Consider the following 24,560-nt stretch of genomic DNA (forward strand, 5'->3'; position numbering starts at 1 on the left):
CTAGAAGTGGATCCTTTTTATCAAATAAAAAATATTTAAAAGAACAAGCAACAAAAGCTATGTATAGCGTTTTAAAAAAAGGTAGACAAAACAATTTGTCAATAGAATGTCAACTTGATTTATTTGACAAAATGGTTGTACCAATATTGTTATATGGATCAGAAATATGGGGTTTTGAAAATATAGATATTCTTGAACGTGTACATTTACAATTTTGTAAAATGATTTTACATTTAAAACAGTCTACTCCAAATTTCATAGTGTATGCAGAACTTGGCAGATACCCTATTACTGTGACTGTAAAACTGCGAATGATTAATTTCTGGAGTAGACTTCTTAATGGAAAAGAAAGTAAAATTTGTGCTGTATTATATAAGCTTGTATTTTTATATTATAATGATTACGGAATAAACACTAAGTGGATATCATGTATTAAAAATATTTTTGATAATTGTGGTATGTCCAATATATGGAATGCACAGTTTGCTGATAAATGGGTGTTAAAATGTATTGAGCAAAAACTTAAAGATAAGTTTCAACAAGAATGCTTTGCATTTGTTGCCGAATCACCTAAAACTTTATGTTATCGTATTTTTAAAAATAATTTTCAATTGGAAAAATATTTTTCTATTTTACCTTACAAATTCATTTATACATTATGCAAATATAGATGTGGTAGTCACCACTTGCCGATTGAGTCTGGAAGGTGGCAGGGTTTACAGAGAGAAGACAGAATCTGCCGTCTCTGTGACTCAAACGACATTGGTGACGAATACCATTATATTATGAATTGTGGATCTTTTATGTTTGAAAGAAAGAAATTTTTACCTACATACTGCTGGTCTAACCCTAATATCTATAAGTTTGATCAACTGTTTAATTCATGTAATATTGTAATATTAGAAAAACTATGTAAATTTATCAAAGTTATAAATGTGAAAGTCAGTCCTCCAAGTTAATTTCATTGTATTGTTCACACATGCTTGTAAAAATTGTACCTTATAGTTATATTTATGTATGTTCTCTATAACTATGTAATTGTAGTTTTATGAGAAATAAAGTATTCGTATTCGCTAATTAGAGGTTAAGATGCAATATATAGGAATATTGTCAAGATGATATTGTCCTTCGACGCATCAGAGTTTTCAACAATACCGAGTTTGCTACGCCGAGGTTTGACTTTACATTCCAAATATAAAATAAGGCCCCCTTAAGAATTAAAAAAAAAAACATTTCGGAAGACTGATTTTTTGAGTGATTTGTTTAGTTTAATGAACCATAATTCTGCAGATATCATCATATTTGAATAAAATGTTAAGTCGATCTGTAACTTGGCACGCAACATATTGAAACAAAACATCACATCAATATCTTCATACACGAAGAAAATAGGCATGGAACACTGATTTTTCGAACTGACAGACGGACGGAGTGCAAACCTTAAGTTCCTATCGGCTTCGCCGGTTTTGTACTAATGAGAAAATTATCCATAAATTTAAGACTGTCAAAGATTTGCATCCAGAAGAAACATTTTAAACAAAGATTGTAAATCATTTGCTATCAGAGTTAATTTATATAATACATACTATTAACAATGTGGTGTGAATAAGGTTAATGAAGATTACAATGGTCTGTCTGTCTAGATATCATCATATCATTCTTGAACAGCTTCACTTTTTAAGTCAGTTGGGTTAATTTCACAAAAAAAAAACAGAAAATATCAATGTCTTACCATATTCTTTCTTGCAATACAACTCATGACACTTTCAAACACTTTGTTAATCCCCTCCTCAGCTTTCTGTTTCGCTTTAGGATCGTCTTTTTCAGCTGGCTTTAATTCAAAATAAGCCTTCTTTATCGACCTACGAATCTTATGCCTGATTAAAACATGAAAATAAATAATATATATGTTGAATTCAATGAATAGTTTTAAATTGATGTCCTTTTTCAAATCTACGATCAACTTGAGACCAGTTCAGAACATTTTGGTTCATTGTTTTACTATTTCTATAATCAAGGTGCTTTTTTCTTTAACCTAGCTAGGGAAAAAAAAGATTTTTTAAGTAATTTTTTTCTTGCATTTGTTCACTATTTATCACAAAGTTGAAGATATTAACAAACGTAAACATGTATTCCAATTGATTTATTTTATAAATTCTTGTTCTCTATAGTACAGTGACAGGTATGGTAAATTGAAAATTAAATGGACCGAAATACCTCACGGATTAGTTTGGTTTTATTTTGTAGATAATTATAAATTCTTTGGATAAGGCATGTCGTAGGGTGACAAAGTGGTGCAAAATCTTGAAAACTGCGGTCAAAGGTTAAAAGGGGGATTTTAAAAAATCGCAAATTTTAGACATTTTGGAAAATTCTCGGTCAAAGTGAGCTTTTCCCATCACTTCGCGTCCTTCGTCTGTCGTCTTCGTCCGCCGTCCATCGTCGTTAACTTTTACAATAATATTCTCCTCTGAAACTACTGGGCCAAATTTAACCAAACAATTAGCATTGGGGTATTTTGTTTAAAACAAAATTTCGATGACCCGGTTAACCAACCAAGATGGCCACAATGGCTTAATATCGAACATAGGGTTACATGTAGATTTTGGCTTTTATTTCGAAAACCAAAGCATTTAGAGCAACTCTGACAGGAGGTAAAATTGCTGATCAGGTCAAGATCTATTTGCCCTGAAATTTTCAGATGAATCGAACATTCTGTTGTTGGGTTGCTGCCCTGAAATTTGCATTTTTAAGGAAATTTTGCAGCATTTGGTTATTGTCTTCAATATTATTATAGAGAGAGATTAAATGTAAACCGTAATTTTGTACAGCAAAGTAAGACCTACAAATAAGTCAACATTCCCAAAATGGTCCGTTGACCAATTAAGGAGTCATTGCCCTTATAGTCAACTTTTAACAATTTTCATAAATTTTGTAAGTTTTTGTAATTGTTTTCAATATTTCCCTCTGTAACTACAGGGCCAAGTTCATTATAGATATAGATAACTGTAAGCAGCAGGAATTTTCAGTAAAGTAAGATCTACAAATACATCATGGTCTACAACACACAATTTGTTATGAATCCATCTTTATTCTTTGATTTGCACATATACAAAGGTGAGCGACACAGGCTCATCAGAGCCTCTATTTATATAGACTTCAACGTTGAAATGATTTTACACAAGTTTTTTTTTGGGGGGGGGAGAGGCCCTTACTATTCGGTGTTAGCCAAGGCTCCGTTGAAAACTGTACTTTGACCTATATTGGTAAACTGTTACAAATTATGACCTGGATGGAAAGTTTTCTCATTTGAACTCATACCACATCTTCTTATATCTATAAACAATGGAATGTATAGCAGACTTTAAAGCCAGATATATATATGTGCACTACAAACAGAGATTCACAGAGATGTTAAGCTTCAAACGTTGCATTCATGTCTAATTTTAATACATTAACACTAGACATCAATATGCACATCAATTTGAAAAAGTAACAGAATACAAGGAGGGAAAAAGTGGATGTCATTGTATAGCGCCGACAATACTCATGAGTTTACTCAGATCACCATGTACTAATTTACCATTGTTTCTGTGGTCATTTTGATCCGAGACTCAATGACAGAGAAATTTACAACTATAGGTGACCATACCACCTTAATAATAATGAGGAAATCCAAAACCACATAGTAATCTATTAAAAGCGTCAAAATGACAATAAGGTTTATTTCTAATGGTGGTAGATCCAAATTAATAAGATTAATAAGAGATTGTAAGAAAATTTTGTGCACCTGAAAATAAACACGATCTAAGCTACTTTATTCGTTCTTATTTAATGGAATTAGCACTGACAATAATGTTCCGGAAGTTTTGCGGATGTGTTATAATGTGGTTTAAGATAAGTCAGTTCAGAAACCGCGAATAACAGAACCTCAAAGTTAAAACTTAGCATCTGCACTTATTCAAGTACTTAGTCACACCTATTGATACAAATATAATAATTTTTTTAACATAAGAAAATGCATATTAAATTAATTGCATTGGATATGACAGGTAAAAATAGGAAGGGGGAAAGTTACATGACTCATTGAGGTAAAAAATGAGAAGTAATACTGCTTTGTAATGAGTTTTATAAAAAGGCTTGAAAAAGTTAATTTGTATATTCTATGATTTTTTTATATATCAGATTTGTAACTCCACTATTGAAACAAAATAAGTTGGTTTCCTTAATTACTTTACATATTTTCTGATAAAGATGATGAAACAACTCTTTGCATTTTGACCTTAATTTTGCGATAGTATCCATTGGTTACAGAAAATGAAAAACAAGATTATACTAAATACGCAATACTCAAATGAAAGACGGTAATTATGTAGTAGGTGTAAAAGCAATAATAACATGTATCTTTAAAATAAAACATGTGTAATGAGAGATTTATTTACCCTTTGTCTGGATTAGTGTAAGCATACACCAGTATGTCAGCAGCTCGACCAGTACCCTCACACAAGATAACAGGAATATGTTGTCCCAGAGAGGTTTTAGCATCCTCTATAGCATCCCGACCTCCTTCTACTACAATCAATACAACTGGTATTCCCTCTCCTCCTATAACAATAATAAAAGGAAACTTATGAATTTATGGTTCATCTTTAGCCACGAACATCGGTATCTCTGGTATAAAATGTCAATCCACAGTACCACAAATCATTTATGTGTTGTCAACTGAATTTTTAGTGTGTTGCTCTTTCAAAACGTATATGGTAATCAATTTATAAATAATTGCATTGTTTCAAATTACATGATTGGCTATTTGAGTTTTCTGTTTTATAAATCAAATAAGTAGTTTTGTTGCAAGACACACGTTGGATCGCATCATTCACATCATTCATCATGTACGGAACGTGCATGCTCATTGATGAAGACTAAACAGTGATCTGATTTTGAGTTTTGCAGTTTGGGAATTTTGTGTCCTCAATGCTCTTCAACTTTAAACTTGTTTGACTTTCTAACTATTTTGATCAGAGCGTCTCTGATGAATGTTGTGTAGACGAGACGCAAGTCTGGTGTATCAAATTAGAAGCCTGGTACCTTTTGCAAATAATTGAACTCTGACATATTATTGTCCCTTTAGCAAATATATCACATGTCTCGGTTTTCATAGTTATATGTAAACTTCATATTCCACACTAACAATAATTTACGTATACTATTACCCTTTTCTATAGGATCAGACAGTTTCTTTTCAAATCTAGCTCTAAATTTAGCCACACCCCTATACAAGTTTCTGTATCCATCATCAACAAAGATGAAATGAGTATGATCTGAATTAAGCGGCACTGGTTTTGCATGTTCTATCACATTACTGGTCAAGTATTCAGCTATTTTATCAAATTTTCCCTGAAATATACAAGTTACAATACGTAAGGAACAGGAATTCGAATGTAAAGAGATCTTCATAGTGCATATGTGCCAACACTGCTTTTGTAAGGCTGTGTTTGACAATGATCTGAAATGACTATAGGTACTCAACCCTCAACCCCTCACTGACCGTAATGAAAAAGCAAAATATTATTAACTTCATAGTAGACTTACATCAAAAATCAATCAATAAAGGGCCATTCTTAAAAACATTCTAGTCTGTTCTCATGTTATGGTTCAATTTTTGTAATATATGAAGGAATGTTGTAAGAGATTTCCTATTATATACATATAGGAAGATGTGGTATGAGTGCCAATGAGACAACTCTCCATCCAAGAAACAATTTATAAAAGTAAACCATTATTTAGCATATTAATCTATTGCAAAAAAAAATCATAATATCTAATAAAATTTGTAGATTTAACTAACAAAGTCCTTATATTTTTATAAAGTAACATTCGTTTGTAGTGGGCAATTGTTTTATCGTTGAATATGCTACAATTACAAATTGCTTGCTTGTCCCTCTCTGAGATTACCATTAGATATCTCTGGTTCATTTCCCAATCAATCTATCATCAGATAAGATAATTCATTCGAATTTCATTCATGGTCTTTTTCAAAAATGATGAATGGTTCTTTATATTGGTATGTAATCATTTTAAACGTTTCAAATTAATGAATGTATATTCGTACATCAATGTTTTTGATACACCAATATATTAAATTGATACATTTTATAATGATTCAAAATATATCAGAAACCTAAACTTAATTATAAAAAAATGAACCTCTTAAGGGGAGACAATACTCGCATAACTTTTTTCGAATTGGCACAGAATACAACGGAATGTCACTCTTGCATACAAATGCCACATCAATATAATTAATTTACTGTGCAATCGTGCTCCACCTTCAATGATGATTCTAAATTATAAACATAACCAAAAGTTGTTAATCTATAGATAGTGAAGACTAATGAAAGCTGACCTACTGTAAACATATTTCTTTGCAATTTATTAAAACCTCCTTAGAAAAATGTTCGAGCCACTTGAATAGTCCAAAATTAACGTTTTTACACAATATTTGAATAAAGTAGTTTAAGATTATTCGCTTCTCAAAGTGTAAGACGCATTAAAAATCGTATGCTTGCACCATCTTACCGAAATACGGATGTAATTAAGTCCTGAACATTTCTACATTTCTTTGTTTATTTTTTATCAAAACCGGTTTTAAACAAATCACAAGTACGTGTTAAGATCCGACTAAATACCTATTTCCCGATATGGTCAGGTAAATTTGCTACATTATAGGTCAAGGAACGGTTTTCAATACGACTGCCACCAAACAGCAAGCTTTAAGGGGCCTCAAAAATTACTAGTGTAAAACCATTCAAACGGGAAAACCAACGGTCTAATATATATATAAAATGAAAACGAGAAACACTTATGAACTACATAAACAAACGACAACCAATACACTTCAGATTCCTAACTAAGGACAGGTGCAAACATCATAGAAAAGGATAAAAGTGAACTATTGCTGTATATATTAATTATAGTGCAAAGTGCTACGTAAACGTTCTGTTAAAACTGCTTTCATTTGAAACTTTTGAAGTAAGAAACAAAATGCAAGAGTGTTTACGTAACCATCATAACAATGGTGTACATTCTTACATTCTTTGTTGATATATTTAGCCATTATAAGGTAACTAAAGTTTAAACTCTCTCATTCAAATTACATCATCCATAATTTGTGGATATATTTGATATTTTAGGTCCAAATTTTTGGTCAATTGGAAGTTTCGATACCATAACACTCTTACTTTTCAACACAGCGAGAGAATTCCGCAACCGCAGGCGTGTTCAGCAGGCCCCATAACAAACAGTGTAGCATAGGTCAGTGATAATGTACGTTACACTAGACTGACAAAGCCCAGATGCTCCTGTATATGACAGGCGTAACAATGAGGCGGGGTTCAACAATTTTTGTGAGATCTGAACCCTTTCACTATCCTTAGTCACAAACACTTTATTTTTATTGTTTGTGTAAACCATGCCTCGAAATTTTCACCTCTTTTATTTTTTGTCAGCATTTTTCAAATCAAACATCCGTTTCTTATACATTTATTTGAAATAAAACTAACTACAAAATTTACCTCTACATTCATATTGTGGTCTGTTAAGACATGTCTACCTTTAACATATCCCCATGGAGCTATTCCAATACAACGTAAACCATGGGCAAATCTGTCTTTATACCATTCAAATGACTGTCCCTCTCTCACTGCTAATCCTACTTCCTTCATTACCCCCATATTAAATCCTGATGTGATAAGCCAAGCATTTGTTGTCTGAGAAGCCTGTGAAATAACATAAAGCATGTATTGCATTGGTACGAATGACAAACCTTGATTTCATTATTACTGTCAAATAAAACTGGTATCTCACATAGGAAATAAATCCTGATTCAACCCTATAATATAAAACAACGATAATATAAAAAAGAAGATGTGGTATGATTGCCAATGAGACAACTATCCACAGAGACCACAAAGACACAAACATTAACAACTATAGGTCATTGTACGGCCTTCAACAATGAGCAAAGCCCATACCGCATAGTCAGCTTTAAAAGGCCCCGATAAGACAATGTAAATCAATTCAAACGAGAAAACGAACAGCCTCATTTATATAAAAAAAAAATGAACGAAAAACAAAATAAGTATTGTCAAGCTGCTTACTGAATTTAACCTGAAACACGATTATACATTTTTTCATCCACCATTTAAAAGTGGTAATCAAATGATCCAAAGTAATACTAAAAGACCAAACTAGTAGTTTTCCCTCGTTTACAAAAGACTTTGGTACTAGAAATTTTCCATTATTTTGCAACAGACCACCTTAATAAATTGATAAGACCAGAATGGAAAGATGCCATCATTTTATCGCAGAACACTATACTGACTTTAATAAGAGCAGACTTGAATGTTTGCTGCATATTATTGCAGTCCACTGTACTTACTTTAACTATACCAGACTGGAAAGTTTCCCTCATTTTAAAGCAGACCACTATACTTACTTCAATAACACAAGACTGGAAAGTTTCCCTCTTTTTACCGCAGATCACTATACTTACTTTAATCAGACCAGACTGGAAAGTTTCTCTCATTTTACCATTAAGCTTGAAGTTTTTAGCACCACCAACAACAGATATGATCAGACTAGGTGTGTTTGGCTCCATTATTCTCCAGTGGTCTTTCATCAGCTTTATAGCCAGGCCAACTGAATCTGGTTGTTCTTTATCTGTTAAACGTAAGTACTAAAAAAAAATTCTGCGATGAGTAACATGGTACTAAAAAATGGGGTTGCATGACGGAAAAAGCATTGCTTTTTATTTACAAAAGTAATCAGTGACAATGATTGGTAGAACATAGTTTAAGGGTGAAATGAAATTCGTACTAGCCTAAGATTTATCAGTTTTAAGTTAATTAAGTTAATGCAAATAAAACAAACATTTTATAAGATTGTAAATAAAAAACATGATTGCACACCTACGTACAGAGTGTGTAAATAGACACTGGTCAAATTGACAGCAAACCAGGGTTTCTTTTATTTGAAAGCGCGTGTGTGCTTTTATCCCCGCCACTTTTTCGTTTGTTTGCGCCCTTTTTCTAATCAGCCATATAGAATTTGACCTCAATTGTTTCATTAGAAACAACTTGTTTAAATTTTACAAGCTTTGGTTTAAAGTTATTGCATTGAACAGATACCAATTGGTTTTTCTTTTAATCTTTCAAGAATTATGACTCCTGATCAGTGAAAGTATTAATTGTCAAAACCTAATTTATATATTAACTTAAATATTTTCTAAAAGGGCAATAACTCATGAAGAGTTCATTTTTCAAAATTAGCAATCAACGCATGCAATGAAACAACTTGTTTAAATTTTACAAGCTTTGGTTTAAAGTTATTGCATTGAACAGATACTAATTGGTTTTTCTTTTAATCTTTCAAGAATTATGACTCCTGATCAGTGAAAGTATTAATTGTCAAAACCTAATTTATATATTAACTTAAATATTTTCTAAAAGGGCAATAACTCATGAAGAGTTCATTTTTCAAAATTAGCAATCAACGCATGCAATGAATTTTTAATAAGATGACTTCTCACTTGGTAATTCGTCTAATAAGTTAGTGCTGTTCCATTACCAAATGTTTTCAACTCGTCATTCCTCATGGTCAAACTAAGGTCATGGGTATGGATTTAATTATAGTTATGAATGTACTATTGAAACATATTAACATAATACAGATTTTCTATATATATCTTACCTTATCTATATATGGCAATATCATTTGGAATTTCTGGTTCTCAACCTCTATAATCTTGTTCTTTATTTGGACGTTTGGTATTTGCAATTCGAGCGTCACAGAAGAGTCTTTTGCCGACGAAACATGCCAAGCGTACAACATTTTCTTCATTGTGTCTGTGGTGAGTTATTTTATTCTCATTTTTAAAACAAAATATGACTAAATCAACATACCTTTGCAGGTTTCATGCCACCAACTTGTTCCATGCCTGTAAATTTTATTTTACCAAAAGACGTTGTATTTTTTTCTTGTATGGCCTGATCAGCTTTCCATTCCACTATAGGGAACTTTTCAGGAGGTTTAGATCCAAGATTGTTGGGATCAATATAAGGCTTCCAATCTATCAAATACATTCACAATTTAGTCAAACATTTCATGTAAGTATTAATTAAGAACATTTTGACAGCTAATCTACTTGCATATTTAAAGATAACAATTGCAAATGAAAAAGTCCTCACCAAAGACCGATTGACAAAGAAGTTAACAATTATAGTTACATGAAGTACGAAATTTTCGAAATATCTCTTCATTTGTGTGTCAAGTGATTTTAACTTTCTTATTGTCTTTGTGTTCCACTTTGTGAATTAAAACGAACAATGTAAATTTAGTTCTCAATGCTCTTCAACTTCGTAAAATATTTGGCCTTTTTAACTTTTCTTGATTTGAGCTTCACTGATGAGTCTTTCGTCGACGAAACGTGCGCCTGGCGTAAATACAAAATTTAATCCTGCTATCTATGATGACTTAATTTATACCACTGGGTCGATGTCACTGCTGGAAGAATTCCACAAGAGTATCACCATCCCAGTAATCAGCACTACTGTGCTATGCTGACATGAATTATCACTTATATAGCCATATTCATAAATTAACAGTTTACAAAACATTCGAATGTTTGAAATACTAACTCTTTCCTCCCCAGGAATATATTTCTTCAGTTTTATTTGGCAAAACTTTTAGAAGTTTTGGTCCTCAATGCTCTTCAACTTTTTAATTTATTTGGTCTTTTTACCTTATGTATTCGAGAGTCAATTATGAGTCTTTTGTAGACAAAATAGTCCTCTGGCGTAAATACAAAATTTAAGTCTCGTATATGATGAGTATATTTATTCATATTAGGTATGATTTGTAGTTTATAAACCTTAATAACCCAAGTCATGTAAATAAACTCATCATAGATACCACGACTAAATTTAGTATATACGCCAGACGCGCGTTTCGTCTACAAAAGAATGTTGCGTCCCTTTTATCTAGATCTGACCAGGAATTGCAGGTGTAGAAATGGGTAGAACGGTTGATTTAAATACAATTCTTAAAATGGATTTTCTAAGGGAATTGCAGCAACTCGTTCAATTGAGTTTGATGACTCTCATTCCTCATCAGAATAAATTTGGAAAATAGTCTTTACACTTGTGTTAAGACCATGTTAGATTTTCAATGTTTTTGTATTTATTATCGTACTACTACATATTGATGTACAATTGTTATATGGTAAAAATGTCACTTTAAAATTGTTGATTTATCATATATTTAATGTGCCTGTAATTATCTAATGATAAATCTGTGGGTTCCCATATAGCAGTTAAAAATCTAAAAACATACCAGATGGAATTAGGTTATCGTATCTATATGACGTTACTTTTCGTTTTGACGGGTGTGGAGATACGTTATATTCATGTGGAATATGACTTTTTAAAACCTCTCCACAGTGACACCTAAAACAAAATAAATCTGATATAAAAGAATTTCCTGTAAATTTTGCAAAACAAGGAGTTTGCAACAGTCAGAAATGGGTAAAGTCAATCTAACCGTTTTTACTTTTTTTTTAGTATTTACATTTAGACTGTTAATTTTTTATTATCAGCAATCACCTAGAATGTTGACTACATTTTATCTAATACTTTCAATACCAAAAATAACCCTTTCTTTTAGCACATAAATAAATAAAGGCAACAATAGTATATCACTGTACAAAATTCATAAATCGATATAGAAAAAAATCCGGATTCATTATTATTCGTCGGATACCAATTTTCGTTGGTTTCGTGGGCACAAGTGATCCACGAATTCAAATGTTCAACGAATATCATATTTTCAATAGGCATTGTATACAGAGATTGACGAAACCACGAAATCAAATATCCACGGATATGTAAGTTTTGATACCCACGAAAAAAATAAATCCACAGTAGACGGTCTTTATTCTAATCAATATGATGTAATCAAATAGGAAGTACTTATCTAATGATTTCAATGCTAATTTATATCAAATCTGTTAATATTGAAAAAATGCCTAGCTCTTTTGTACTCGGTACTCAGTCCTTTCGACGGTTAACCGGTTAACAATTGACAACACTAGTGAATATAAACAAACCGTGAACAAATTATTTCATGGCTACATTCAAAAGTTATAGATTTTTATATTAGCTGTTGTTTTCATTGAGTGCATGTCTCCCTTTTTACCATTTTACTTTTTTGTTTATAAGAAGAAATTTTGGAATAAAGCTACTACAATGCGTATTGCATTTTAACTTGAAATCAATTATACAGCTTTAATGAATATGTGTCATTGCATTCGTCACCCAGCAATGCATCTGAGTATTATTCATATATTTAGATAGTAAGTATTGATGTATACTAAGTTTATGAAAATTAAGAAACTTTTTTACAATACATACTTTAACACCCCTGTTTTCTCTATTTTGTGTTGATTTGGTGCAGGAACAAATTTTTGACATTCTAACTGCTTGAAATTTTGTTTGATGAAAGTAATATGTTCCTCCTTTAGCTGAAAAAAAATGCTCATTCTATAATCTAATTAGAAAAGCCTTATAATTAACATAATAAATGTAAACCAATTCTGGTGACCTTATTTATAAAAGTTATATCAACGATAAAAAAAAAAACGAAATATGATCTTCAGCATTTTCAAATTAACTCCTCATAGATACCAGGATGGAAATGCGCGTTTCGTCTCAAAAAGACTCATTAGTGACGCTCGAATCAAAAAATGTTTAAAGGCCCAAATAAAGTACAAAGTTGAAGAGCATTGAGGACCAAACATTCCTAAAAGTTTTGCAAAATACAGCTAAGGTAATCTTTTCCAGAGGTAGAAAAGCCTTACTTTTTAAAAAATAAAAAGTTTTGTTAACAGTTAATTTATAATTATGAACATGTCAATGATAACTCAAGCCAGTACAGTGCTGACTACTGGGCTTGTGATACCCTCGGGGAAGTAAATTTCAACCAGCAGTGGCATCGACCCAGTGGTTGCAAATAAATTCATCATAGATAACAGGATGAAAATTTTATAAATACGCCAAAAAGACTCATCAGTGACACTCGAATCAAAGAATGTTAAACGGGCCAAATAAAGTACGAAATGGAAGAGCATTGAGGACCAAAAATTCCTAAAACTTTTGCCAAATACAGCTAAGGTAATTTATTCCTGAGGTAGAAAAGCCTTACTTTTTCAAAAAAAAACACTGTCTAATTACAGGTTTCTGACTTTGATCAGGTTGCAGGATTACACATGATGATTGGCGAACGACTTTTCCTCGCCTGTGACAATTTACTTAACCAAGATCTTCGTCTATTCATATCTGTTATATACCTGCTCAAAACTTTCGTCCACATTTGAAGCCATCATTTTACTTTGAGGGACCCTTCCGAGTAAAGGAACTTTCTTTCTCATGTCTGAAAATCTAACATCCTCTAATGTTAGTCTTTCCTGTGTTTTAGCTCTTTTCTCATCCAATTCATCTCTTTTCATCGTCATCCTTGAATTTGTTCCCCCTCCTGTGTTAAACTGTGACTGCATACTGAAATCTTGCCCTCCAAAAGGCATGAAGTTTTTATCACTAGGATATATCTTTGATCCAATCCCTGCCATATTGAGTCTGGATAGTTTTCAAATTCACCTGAAACAAAATATCAAAATTCATGTCACACGATGAGGCATAAAAATACAACATTAACCTACACTATAAGATGGTCAGCATGATCAGTAGTTAAGATTCAAAGTTTCTCCTACTTCCGATGAAAAATCTCTTCTATGGGGTTTTTCTGCAGGCAGTTCACATTTATTTTCGCCCACACAGCAAATGTGTAGAATTGTCGATATATACTAATGAATTAAAAATCATAACATGTTTTTCAACGTTTCCTAAAGAAAGCATTTCCTTAATGACATGGAAATTCTTTAACAGGCATTACATTTTTGTTAAAGATGTATTTATTGTCCAGCCCTATGTCAGGATAAAACAAAAGTTATAAAACAAAACATTAGGGATTGTTTTAAACTGATAGTGATGTTTTGTATTTTTTTAATTTCAGGATTAGTTAAATGTGAAAATTGTTGATGACTCAGTCATTTAACTGTTGTGTTTATGTTACAATAATCAGTAGCTTAAAATATATTTATAAGAACTTAATCCTCTTTAACAAAAAAAATTTGTTCGTGTTATTCTTACCCATCGTACATTTATGATAAAGATACAATTGCCTATAATAGATAACATCTATTTTATTTGAGCTTTTGTGGTATAGGCAATCATAATGCACCTCCTTAATCTTTAACTGACGTATAAACCTTGAATTAATTTATTCGTTTACTTGGATAAAAAAAGAAACTACCGCAATATACCTGAGACAAAAATAACTCAGATTTAAAAGGTATTTGGTGGAAAACATCAGATATCTGAAGTAATATAATGAAGAAAATTTAGTGTTTCCTACTTGGGGTTTTTGGAATTCTAAAGCGCCCTTTTTATTTTTCACGGTGCCCTGCCCTTGTTTTGGAAATAAAAGTGATGGCGACATGCCGTTGATAAAAAAAAATGGTTATGTCATTCATCTTTTACCTAAGTTGGTAAGAGCAATTTGAGTTATTTCCCGTTGGACATTATCAAATTGTTTTGGCCGACAAATTTACTGAATTTCATAATTATGTTTGAACAAATTTGAATTATTAGAGTACTACAACGGTAAGTGATTTTATCTAGTTAAGAACAACATCGACTGTACCTTAACAGTATATAGACAATTTCAAATGCGATCTTTTAGGAATTTATGGTCCTCAATTCTCTTCAGCGTCGTTCTTCAATCAATTTTGGCCTTTTTAAATTTTGTATTTCGAGCGTCACTGATGAGTCTTTATACCTTTTATGTATTCTAAAACCAGTTGTTGGTATAATATGGGTTATGTTCTCATATATTTTATGAATAAATTCAGAAGGGGGAGATATTTACTTGTTTTTCATATAATGAAGACATAATCAGTTGTTTGAGGTATGGAGCTGACATTTCAGTACCTGCTTGTTGTCCTATGTTAATTTATGGATCATTGTCATTTTTGCTTTGTTTCTTTCGTTACCTATTCTGACTTCGTACTCGGACTTCTTTTAAACTGACTTTTAATGTGCTATATGTGTCTTTATTCTGCATTAGTTAGAGGTAGACACCTCACATAACATGTTAAACCATTGAGCCTGTTTGCGCCTGTCCCAAGTCAGAAGCCTCTGACCTTTGTTAGTCTTGTATGCTTCTTAATTTTATTTCTTTTAAATGTTCAGCGAGACATCCATTTTTACTAAACTCGTACACAATTGTATAGGGATAATCTGAGGGATTTTCTTGCTGCGCTGAGACACATTGGTGGCCTTTGTCTGTTGTCTGCACTTTGGTCGGGTTGTTGTCTCTTTGACATATTATATATTAATAGCCCATTTCCATCTTCAATTAAATCTTTTGTAGACGAAACACGCGTCTGGAGCAAATAAAAAATTTAATTTCTGGTATATGTGTTCAGCATGTTCAGTATGATTAAGTTTAGGCATATGGTCGTATTTGGTGTGATTTGTGAAGGTTTCTTACATTTAGCTTGATATAATTAAAGATAAGAGAATAGTTAATTTTGTTTTGACACCAATGAATTATTCAAGAAAGAAAACCAAAGCATTAGATTTGGGAAAATAAATGGCATAAGAAGTTGTATACAGTTGAGAGCTACGGTAAAGGTTGATTTGTCAAACCAAAGGGAAATTGTTAAACAATCTTTAATGCAGACAGAAGCTGTGGGAAACATTTACAATTCTCAAAAGCTTATATGTTCTAAAATTAGTCAACTTTTTCAAACCAGTGCAAACTATCTGGGATTCAGTTCAAACAATGTCTTCAACGTAAAACTTTTCAAAGAGACATGTGTAAGCCATAGTTGTCACATTAAACAAAAGATGTATAATGATTTCAAACTGTCTATTAAAATTTGCTGAATAGTACCTGTTTGGGTTATTTTTGTTCTAGAAACTAACAAGATGTATTGATTTCACTATTGTATAGTCTCATTCTTTCTCTTTTGTCAGGGTTTTAAGCTCAACGCACATATTAATAAAAAGAGTTGCATTTATCATGTTTATTATTAAACAAAAAGTGAATAATTGTTTTCCGGAGGTTCATTATTCCTATATGGTGTAGATGCGTTAAAAGCTGTAATCATGGTAAAGTATATGTGAACACAAACTTTCTGGTGAATGATGTTCCTTGTTATGATTTTTAAAGTCACGTCCTCACGTTTACACTGTTTACAAGTTTATATATAATCAACATAGAAGCTGTTAGTGTATTATGCGTATGATAGCTGTTATACTGTATACTGATGAATACATTACCTGGTACAAGATTACATCTCAATTTATTCTCATAAGAAACAAAAGCAAAGACGGAACGAACATTATCAAAAGATACCCGGAAGTTTATTGCGCTGCTAAGCGCTGCTGGGTCAATATATGGGAGATAACACTTAAATTTGTTGTAAAGGCTTTGATTAACGTCTATCAGAATTGCCAATAACATTGCAAGTATTCATGTGTTTCATTTATAAAAGAAAAATCGAATAGCGAACAAGAAAAACTCTGAAGAATATAAAGTTACATGCTTTTTTTACTTTGTTTTTGTTCTGTTTTTTTCCGGTACATGTACTGATGTTTTGTCATGAATAATTACCCCATAAGAAAATATCTGTTTTTCTATTATTTGTTTACATTTATTAAATTAGTTAAAAATACTTTTGTGATTTGATTTAAATTATCTAATATAGAATACAACAGACGTATTTATAAAATACATTGTCTCCCAAGACAAAAAATGCATGAATTTGCTTCTTTAAAAGTGTAGCCCTATCTATAAAAAAAAATACGTCCACGTTTGCTCTATGTGTCATATGAAATAATGTTCTCCATGAAATATTGTCCATGGACCACATAATTCTGTCCATGACAATATTTTATTATGTTGTCCCCGAAAAATGTTTCTTAATATTTTTCTGTCTTCCCTGAGGATCCCTCTGCCCTGAAATTATTTGCGTATCTAGATTTTTCATTCCATGCTGTTTTTCACGCAAAGTATGTGTTGCATAAATCAATTAAGGATGTAATTAGGTGAGGTGTTGGAATACGTGATAATAAACTCATCATAGATATCAGGACAAAATTCCGTATATACGCCAGACGTGCGTTTCGTCTACAAAAGACTCATCAGTGACGCTCGAATCCTAAAAAGTTAAAAAGGCCAAATAAGGTACGAAGCTGAAGAGCATTGAGAACCAAAATTCCTAAAAGTTTTGCAAAATACAGCTAAGGTAATCTATACCTGAGGTAGAAAACCCTTAGTATTTCAATAAATTCAAAAAATTGTAAACAGTTAATTTATAAATATAACCATATCAATGACAATTCATGTCAGAACTGACTACTGTGCTTGTGATACCCTCGGGGAAATAAATCTCCACCAGCAGTGGCATCGACCCAGTGGTTGTAAATAAACTCATCATAGATACCAGGACTAAATTTAGTATATACGCCAGACGCGCAAAGGTTCCGACTCCGTGGTGTTTTCTATACGATACACTATAAAAGATTTTGCCCCATAAACCCTTTTTATATTTTAACATAAGACTTAAAAAATCATTTGACACAATTTTAGTAGATTATTGATTTTCTTTTTTTTGATTTGAGACCCAAATAATACCAATGCAAATATAAGGTAAAAGTCTGAGTCAGCCTTTTCCCACCATATTTTATAAATAAAATATCTTAAAGAGCTCCATGACCTATCAATATTTTTAGCTTATTTTGATCCTTAACTAATAATCTTTTGGCTAACGTAACCAAAATTGGACTAAACATACAAAGACAAATAAAAAACACTAGAACACGTAATCAATATGATAAACAACGTCAGTACCTAGAATCGAGAAGATTATCATGTTTTATTTGTGAAGTTAATTAAGGAATGACTGTAATATTTTTTCTGTCTATGAAGAAATAACATAAAAAAAATTGGTGCACACTGAATAAAGCGCGTAGCGGGTTATTTAACAGTGTGCACTACATTTTTTTTATGTTATTTCGAATAGACAGAAAAAATATTACAGTAATTTCTTATAATTTAATTCTAAATTCCATTTTAAACCGTAGAAAACCATGAAAAAACGTTGATGACGTCACGGTCACATGACTAAATTATGTCTAAGGGCTCATAACAAAATAACGTCAGCCAATCAGAAGACGAGTTACATCCAAAATTAAATCATTACGGATTATTTTTCAAGAAAGTCTTGGTATTTTCTGATGAATATGTTTTATAAACGTTTTGTAGTTCCTAGAGAGAAGTTAAACCTTGAAAAAATATTTTCATTAGCGAATTTGAAGTTAACATGTTAGTTCTAAAATTGGGAAAGGAGAGCTCTACTAATCTATAGACAGCTCCTCGTTTAATCCTATAGGAAGATGTGGTATTAGTGCCAATGAGCCCATTATAAAACAGATCTATGCTTTTTTTTTTATTTTCATGGTTTTATGAAAAGCTATGTAGAAGCAAGATGTAAAAGATTGCCTAGAAGATTTACTTCTGATGTCATTTTTTCTTTGGAAGAATCCGTTAGATTGACGATCGGGTCATACATTATAATGTTTGTGACATTCATTGTCCCCTGTATTAAAATTTATTAATATAAAGGAAAACATAAAAACGGATATGATATTCGATGTAGTATGTCATAAAAGTTATAACACTAAATTAGTTATTAAGATAGGGAATTTCTTCTCAATAGAAAATCAAATTGAATAAAATTTAAATGTTTAAACGCTCACAATTCAAATAAATGTCTATCATGTCTTTCTTTTCTATCGATTAATAATCAATAGACAAATCTAATTCTTCGAAACAATTCATTATATCCATATCTTAAAAAATGTTTAAACTTCACACCAAGTATATTATCACCGAGAAAATTTAACTTTTTGGACATTTTTGTCTTCGTCTTTGTATTAAATCTATGGAATGTGAATTGATTAATTAAATGGGATTGAACAAAAAAGTCAAATAGTACATAAAGTATAAAGTACAGTAAGATTTTGTTACAGTATAATTACATGTTTAAATGTCGTGTTCGTTATAGTCCTTGCAGTAGTAGCAAGTGGATTTACCTTTATTTTTGGTCCTTATTGATCATAAAGCTCTTCACGTGCTTCGATCAGTGGCGGATCCCCCTTTCTTTTGGACGATCAGTGAAATTGAAAGTGGACATACCCACCTTTATCCTAGGTTGGGATCCCCCTTTTGAAAATGGTCGGATCTGCCTCTCTTCGGAACTTATACATGTCTGGATTGCAAATACTCAAGGTTAATGATCTTGGTGTAGGTTTATCGAGAAATGTACTTCGGTCAAATAAACTTTATATTAAATGTCATCGTTTTCATCTTGCTTTCGGTCATTGTCGAATTCAAAAATTCGACAAAAGAAAGTCTTTCCGAAAATAAGTATATTTTTTTTCACTCAAATGTAATTATACAATGTTGAATACCTGGAATCCAAGACTATTTTAAAATCGGACATGTTAAATATACCTTTCTTAGAATTTATAGAAAAGATTTTTAATTTATGGTACATAGCGGCAAACACAAATGTAATTTCAAATAGAAAAAAAATGTACTTTGATAATAACACCATATCGCTGTGTATCTTCATGAATATAAAATATATATCATTTCGATATTCATGTGTACCTTGACAATTTGAATACCACCATTGTTTCTCTTTTCAAAACGGACATAATAAAACTTTCAATTTACCTAGAATATCTGAATAGATTTTTAAATGACGTTTCAAAGTTTCAAAACGCTACACGGATACGATTATTTCTTTGTTCTCTGTCATGAAAATCTATTTATAAAAGCCTGGAGGTCTTTAACATGTGTCATATAATGTATTGATTGTGGTGGCATCAACATACGATTGTGTAGTAACTTAGAATACATATAATGTTCTTTAACTTACTAATTAAATAGAATGTAAAAGAGTTTTGAAATGAGACACTCTGTATAAAAAAGTATTTACCTTGAAAATATTTTGTCATTCATATTATCAAAAAGGAGAGAACTATATACACACCATTACATTCAAATAAACCTTTATAAATTGAATTTTAAAGTTTGACCCTGCGATTATTGACGAGGTTAACATAAGAATTTGACGAGTTTAACACAACGAATGTATTAAAACTACATTTATCTGCAGTGCAATAGCCGTTACCTAAATATCGTTATGATTTTTATAAGTCAGTCGGAAATTGACTTTATGTTGACGGGTGCCACATGTGGAGCAGGATCTGCTTACCCTTTCGGAGCACTTGAGATCACCTCTAGTTTATAGAGGGGTTCGTGTTGTTTATTCTTTAGTTTTTTATGTTGTGTCATGTGTACTATTGTTTGTCTGTTTGACTGTTTTTCATTTTTAGCCATGGCGTCGTCAGTTTATTTAAGATTTATGAGTTTGACTGTCCTTTTGATATCTTTCGTCCCTCTTGTATCCTAAAACGGTAATAATGTTTTCCTCTTTTTTTCTGATTGATACTAAGTTGTTTCATGTGATACTTGAATATGTTTGTTTCAAACATTTGATTCCTCAGCTACATGAAAATAACAGTTTATAAATAAACTCATTATAGATACCAGGCTTATCGTTTTGTACGCCAGACAAGCGTTTTGTCTAAAAAAAAAACAAAGATAGACGAATGATACCAAAAGGGCTTTTAACTCATAATATAAAAAAGAAGGTGTAGTATGATTGCCAATGAGACAACTATCCACAAAAGACCAAAATCACACAAACATTAACAACTATAGGTCACCGTACGGCCTTCAACAATGAGCAAAGCCCATACCGCATAGTCAGCTATAAAAGCCCCCGATAAGACAATGTACAACAATTCAAACGAGAAAACTAACGGCCTTATCTAGGTAACGCGCTTTTCTGGATTCATTAAGGCAACAGTAGTAAACCGTTGTTCAAACGTCATAATTCGATTGAGAGAAAAGAAATTTGGTTACAAACTAAAACCGAAGGAAACACTTCAACTGTAAGAGGAAACAAAAGTAACAGCAGGAACACTGAATGCAACAACAACAAACGCCAATATACATGGAAACGGATTATTTGATAACAACTGTCATATTTCTGATATGGTTCATGACAATGATTGATTTAAACCTAGTTTTATGGCTATCTAAGCCTTCTGCTTATATGAGAACATAAAAACAATACTGCTTAATATTTATCAAAGGTAGCTAGCTTTTAATTTAATACGCCTAAAAAGTTTTGCCAAAAACGGCTTAGGAAATATATGCCGGACAACACTACGTGACAGAAATACTTAAATAAGCTTGCGTAAATTTCAACATTTGTTATACAATATATGTTTAATTCAAAACCGGAAGTTTTTAGAAAGAATCTGCCTGTCAGGGTGAGGATTCGGTCCCAGCCCTTAAAATTTTTCATTTCTTAATGGGTGGATTTAACATGGATAGATAAAATTGTATAATAAACAAGCAATGAATGTGGTTGTTAAATTTGATTTTGCCTTCTTGTTCTTCTTTGATACATATTTGTTTGTTTTTATTGTAATTAAGATTATAACACAATGTTGACTGCTGTACCCCTATTTTTGACATTTTTAACCTTTTATGTCTGTTTGTTTATCGATGTCAATATAATGAAATTTGAAGCGACTGTCATACTGTAAACATATTTTATGAACGAAATAGTTATATATAACGCTACAAGGGTAAAGACATAAATACGAAATATACAAAAGATTCAATAGTTGGAATTAGGAAACAAAAGCAGTACTCTTATATAAATACGTCTCCCTGTCATACTACTGAGAGGTTTAGCTAGTTAAAAAAAACAAGGTTTAATCCACCATTTTCTAAATAAGTAAATGCCTGTACCAAGTCAGGAATATGATAGTAACTGTTGTTATTGAGCTTTTTATTTTGTCATTTGATTAGGGACTTCCCTTGGTGAATTTTCCTCGGAGTTCAGTATATTTGTGATTTTACTTTTTTACTTCAATACTAACTATTGATGATACTTATAGTCAAAAGTCCATAGTTCAACAGCAGTGGTATAGATACACTTCTAGTAAATAAGTATTACACTTCATGATTTCATACCTAGCGTTTTTCATACCTGAAATTTGAAATCACCAGCCCAGTAGTCAACATTAGGTGTTGACATAAATATCAATAATGTGGTCATTTCTATAAATTTTGTGTTTATAAAACTTTGAATTTTTCGAAAAAAACTAAGGATTTTCTTATCTGAAATTTGAAATCACCAGCCCAGTAGTCAACACTTCGGCGTTGACATGAATATCAATAATGTGGTCATTTCTATAAATTTTGTGTTTATAAAACTTTGAATATTTCGAAAAAAAACTAAGGATTTTCTTATCCCAGGCATAGATTACCTTAGCCGTATTTGGCACAACTTTTTGAAATTTTGGATCCTCAATGCTCTTCAACTATATACTTGTTTGGCTTTATAAATATTTTGATATGCGCGTCACTGATGAGTCTTATGTGTACGAAACGCGCGTCTGTCGTACTAGATTATAATTCTGTTACCTTTAATAACTATATGAATCTATTTCGCTTATGCTTTTTTTCAAATTCTTTCAATCTTTGAAAACCCCGTAACATAGTTTCAGTCCGATGCATTAATGTTCTATCTTAAAGATCTGTTATTTTAACGAACCGTAAAGCGAGTGGCTATTCATTCATAGCATAGCATACACATTATAAAAAAATAGCATGTTGATCTCATCACAAATAATAAACTATGTGATATAAGATCTCTAAATTTTGTTAATAAGATTTGCGTTAAAGTGAACAAATGAATAACCGTATCCATATGGCTCTTGGAAACCTTGAAATGCCATTTTAAAAAACTGTTTTAACTTGTCGATTGTAAATGTATAAGATAAACTATTTAAATATACCGGTAAAAGGAATGTATTATAACGTCTTTTTTAAAATGCGAATAAATGGTAGTATTTCGGATAAGAAATGATTTGGGTGCACAAGAACTGAAAAGAGATTCCTTAACCCATAGCATATTTTAAATAAATGAAGATACATAGCGATATGATATTACTATAGCATTGCTCCTCATCCTTTTTATTCTAAAAAAAAAATACTTATTATACTACAGAAGATCGGGAGGGGAAGTCCTTTATTTCTGTATTTTATTTTATCATTTTTAGACAATATTCTCTATTCTCTATTTATTATTCCTCTTATTCGATATTTATTATTCCTCTTGTTTATTCGATATTAATTATTCCTCTTATTCTATATTTATTATTCTTAAGCACTCCAGTATTCTCTTTTTCTTTATTGTGTTTGCCTATTTTTCTTAATTCTTTATTGTAATGTTCTTTTTATCATTTGTAGTATTGCCCTTTAATTTGCATTTTGTTCCCCTAATAATATATTCTGTTAATCCCTTCTAGACCCCAATTGTAGTAAACAAAATGTACAATGACATGTTGAACAAAACTGTATGCATTACTATCGCGCATCGCCTTTTGTATTTATAATTTATAATTGAAAAAAAAACTTACTCTGAGGCAGCTTTTAATTCCTTTTGCGAAACAAACTTACGACATCGCCTCTTTGATATATGGGAAAGGAATACCTTTTTTAACGTCCCACATGAAACGGGTATGAATTAAGACTAGTAACCATTCAATTTTGATAGACAAGAATGACTACCAAAGTCAATACTATCTAAACAAACGAATGTGTAGGATATATTTAAATGTCTTCCCTTCAGTCTATTATGTGGTTCGCTGATTTATAAAAATACCAACAAACACAAATTGATAATGTATAGATTTTAATCTGCATAGATAGGAATTCAATGATTCCTATAACCTGTTTCAATGTGCACATATATCTGATATACATGCACTGACTACATGCATATTAGATTGCAGTGAAATTCTGGACGAAATATTTAAAATAGAATTGCCAGTGGAAGCTAATTATGTTAAGAAACAAAGTAGGTTCAACAAGACAAATTGTGAAAGTCAATGATATTTGATAAAATTTACTGAGATCATAATGAATTATAAATCATAAAAATGTTTAAGTGAATAAGATAAGTTTCAATTGTATTTTTAAAATAATTAGTTAGATTTAATATCCTTCAGTGCGAACTTTATGAAGTAATGTTAAATTTACAATTTTGCATTACAATAATGTCGCAAAAAGACTATTTTTAAGGAGACGGTAGCTTAGGGCATTGGAGAAAAAAAACTTTGTTAGACATCAAGCAATGGTTACCACTCAGGCTCATTGATGTAGGTGTTATTCTATTTCCGATGCGACAATTATCAATAGACAAAGTTGTAAACATTAACAGGTCC

The 24,560-nt window shown here is 31.5% G+C and overlaps 1 protein-coding gene across 1 annotated transcript in view; it reads right to left on the reverse strand.

The window, feature by feature from the left end:
• The window catches only part of LOC143075630 (transient receptor potential cation channel subfamily M member 8-like), a 61,806-nt gene extending 37,901 nt beyond the window's left edge, over positions 1-23,905 (reverse strand). The window contains exons 1-10 of the mRNA XM_076251118.1: positions 23,754-23,905; positions 13,403-13,709; positions 12,468-12,577; positions 11,392-11,504; positions 9,963-10,129; positions 8,555-8,737; positions 7,575-7,778; positions 5,214-5,397; positions 4,443-4,605; positions 1,733-1,877 (exon numbers count right to left, since the gene is read on the reverse strand). Coding sequence (XP_076107233.1) covers positions 1,733-1,877; positions 4,443-4,605; positions 5,214-5,397; positions 7,575-7,778; positions 8,555-8,737; positions 9,963-10,129; positions 11,392-11,504; positions 12,468-12,577; positions 13,403-13,681 — 1,548 coding nt within the window. The 5' untranslated portion in view covers positions 13,682-13,709; positions 23,754-23,905. The remainder of the gene's footprint in view (positions 1-1,732; positions 1,878-4,442; positions 4,606-5,213; positions 5,398-7,574; positions 7,779-8,554; positions 8,738-9,962; positions 10,130-11,391; positions 11,505-12,467; positions 12,578-13,402; positions 13,710-23,753) is intronic.
• Positions 23,906-24,560: the final 655 nt, after the last annotated feature.

The sequence above is a fragment of the Mytilus galloprovincialis genome, chromosome 5 (genome assembly GCF_965363235.1).
Source record: "Mytilus galloprovincialis chromosome 5, xbMytGall1.hap1.1, whole genome shotgun sequence".
Taxonomy (NCBI): domain Eukaryota; kingdom Metazoa; phylum Mollusca; class Bivalvia; order Mytilida; family Mytilidae; genus Mytilus; species Mytilus galloprovincialis.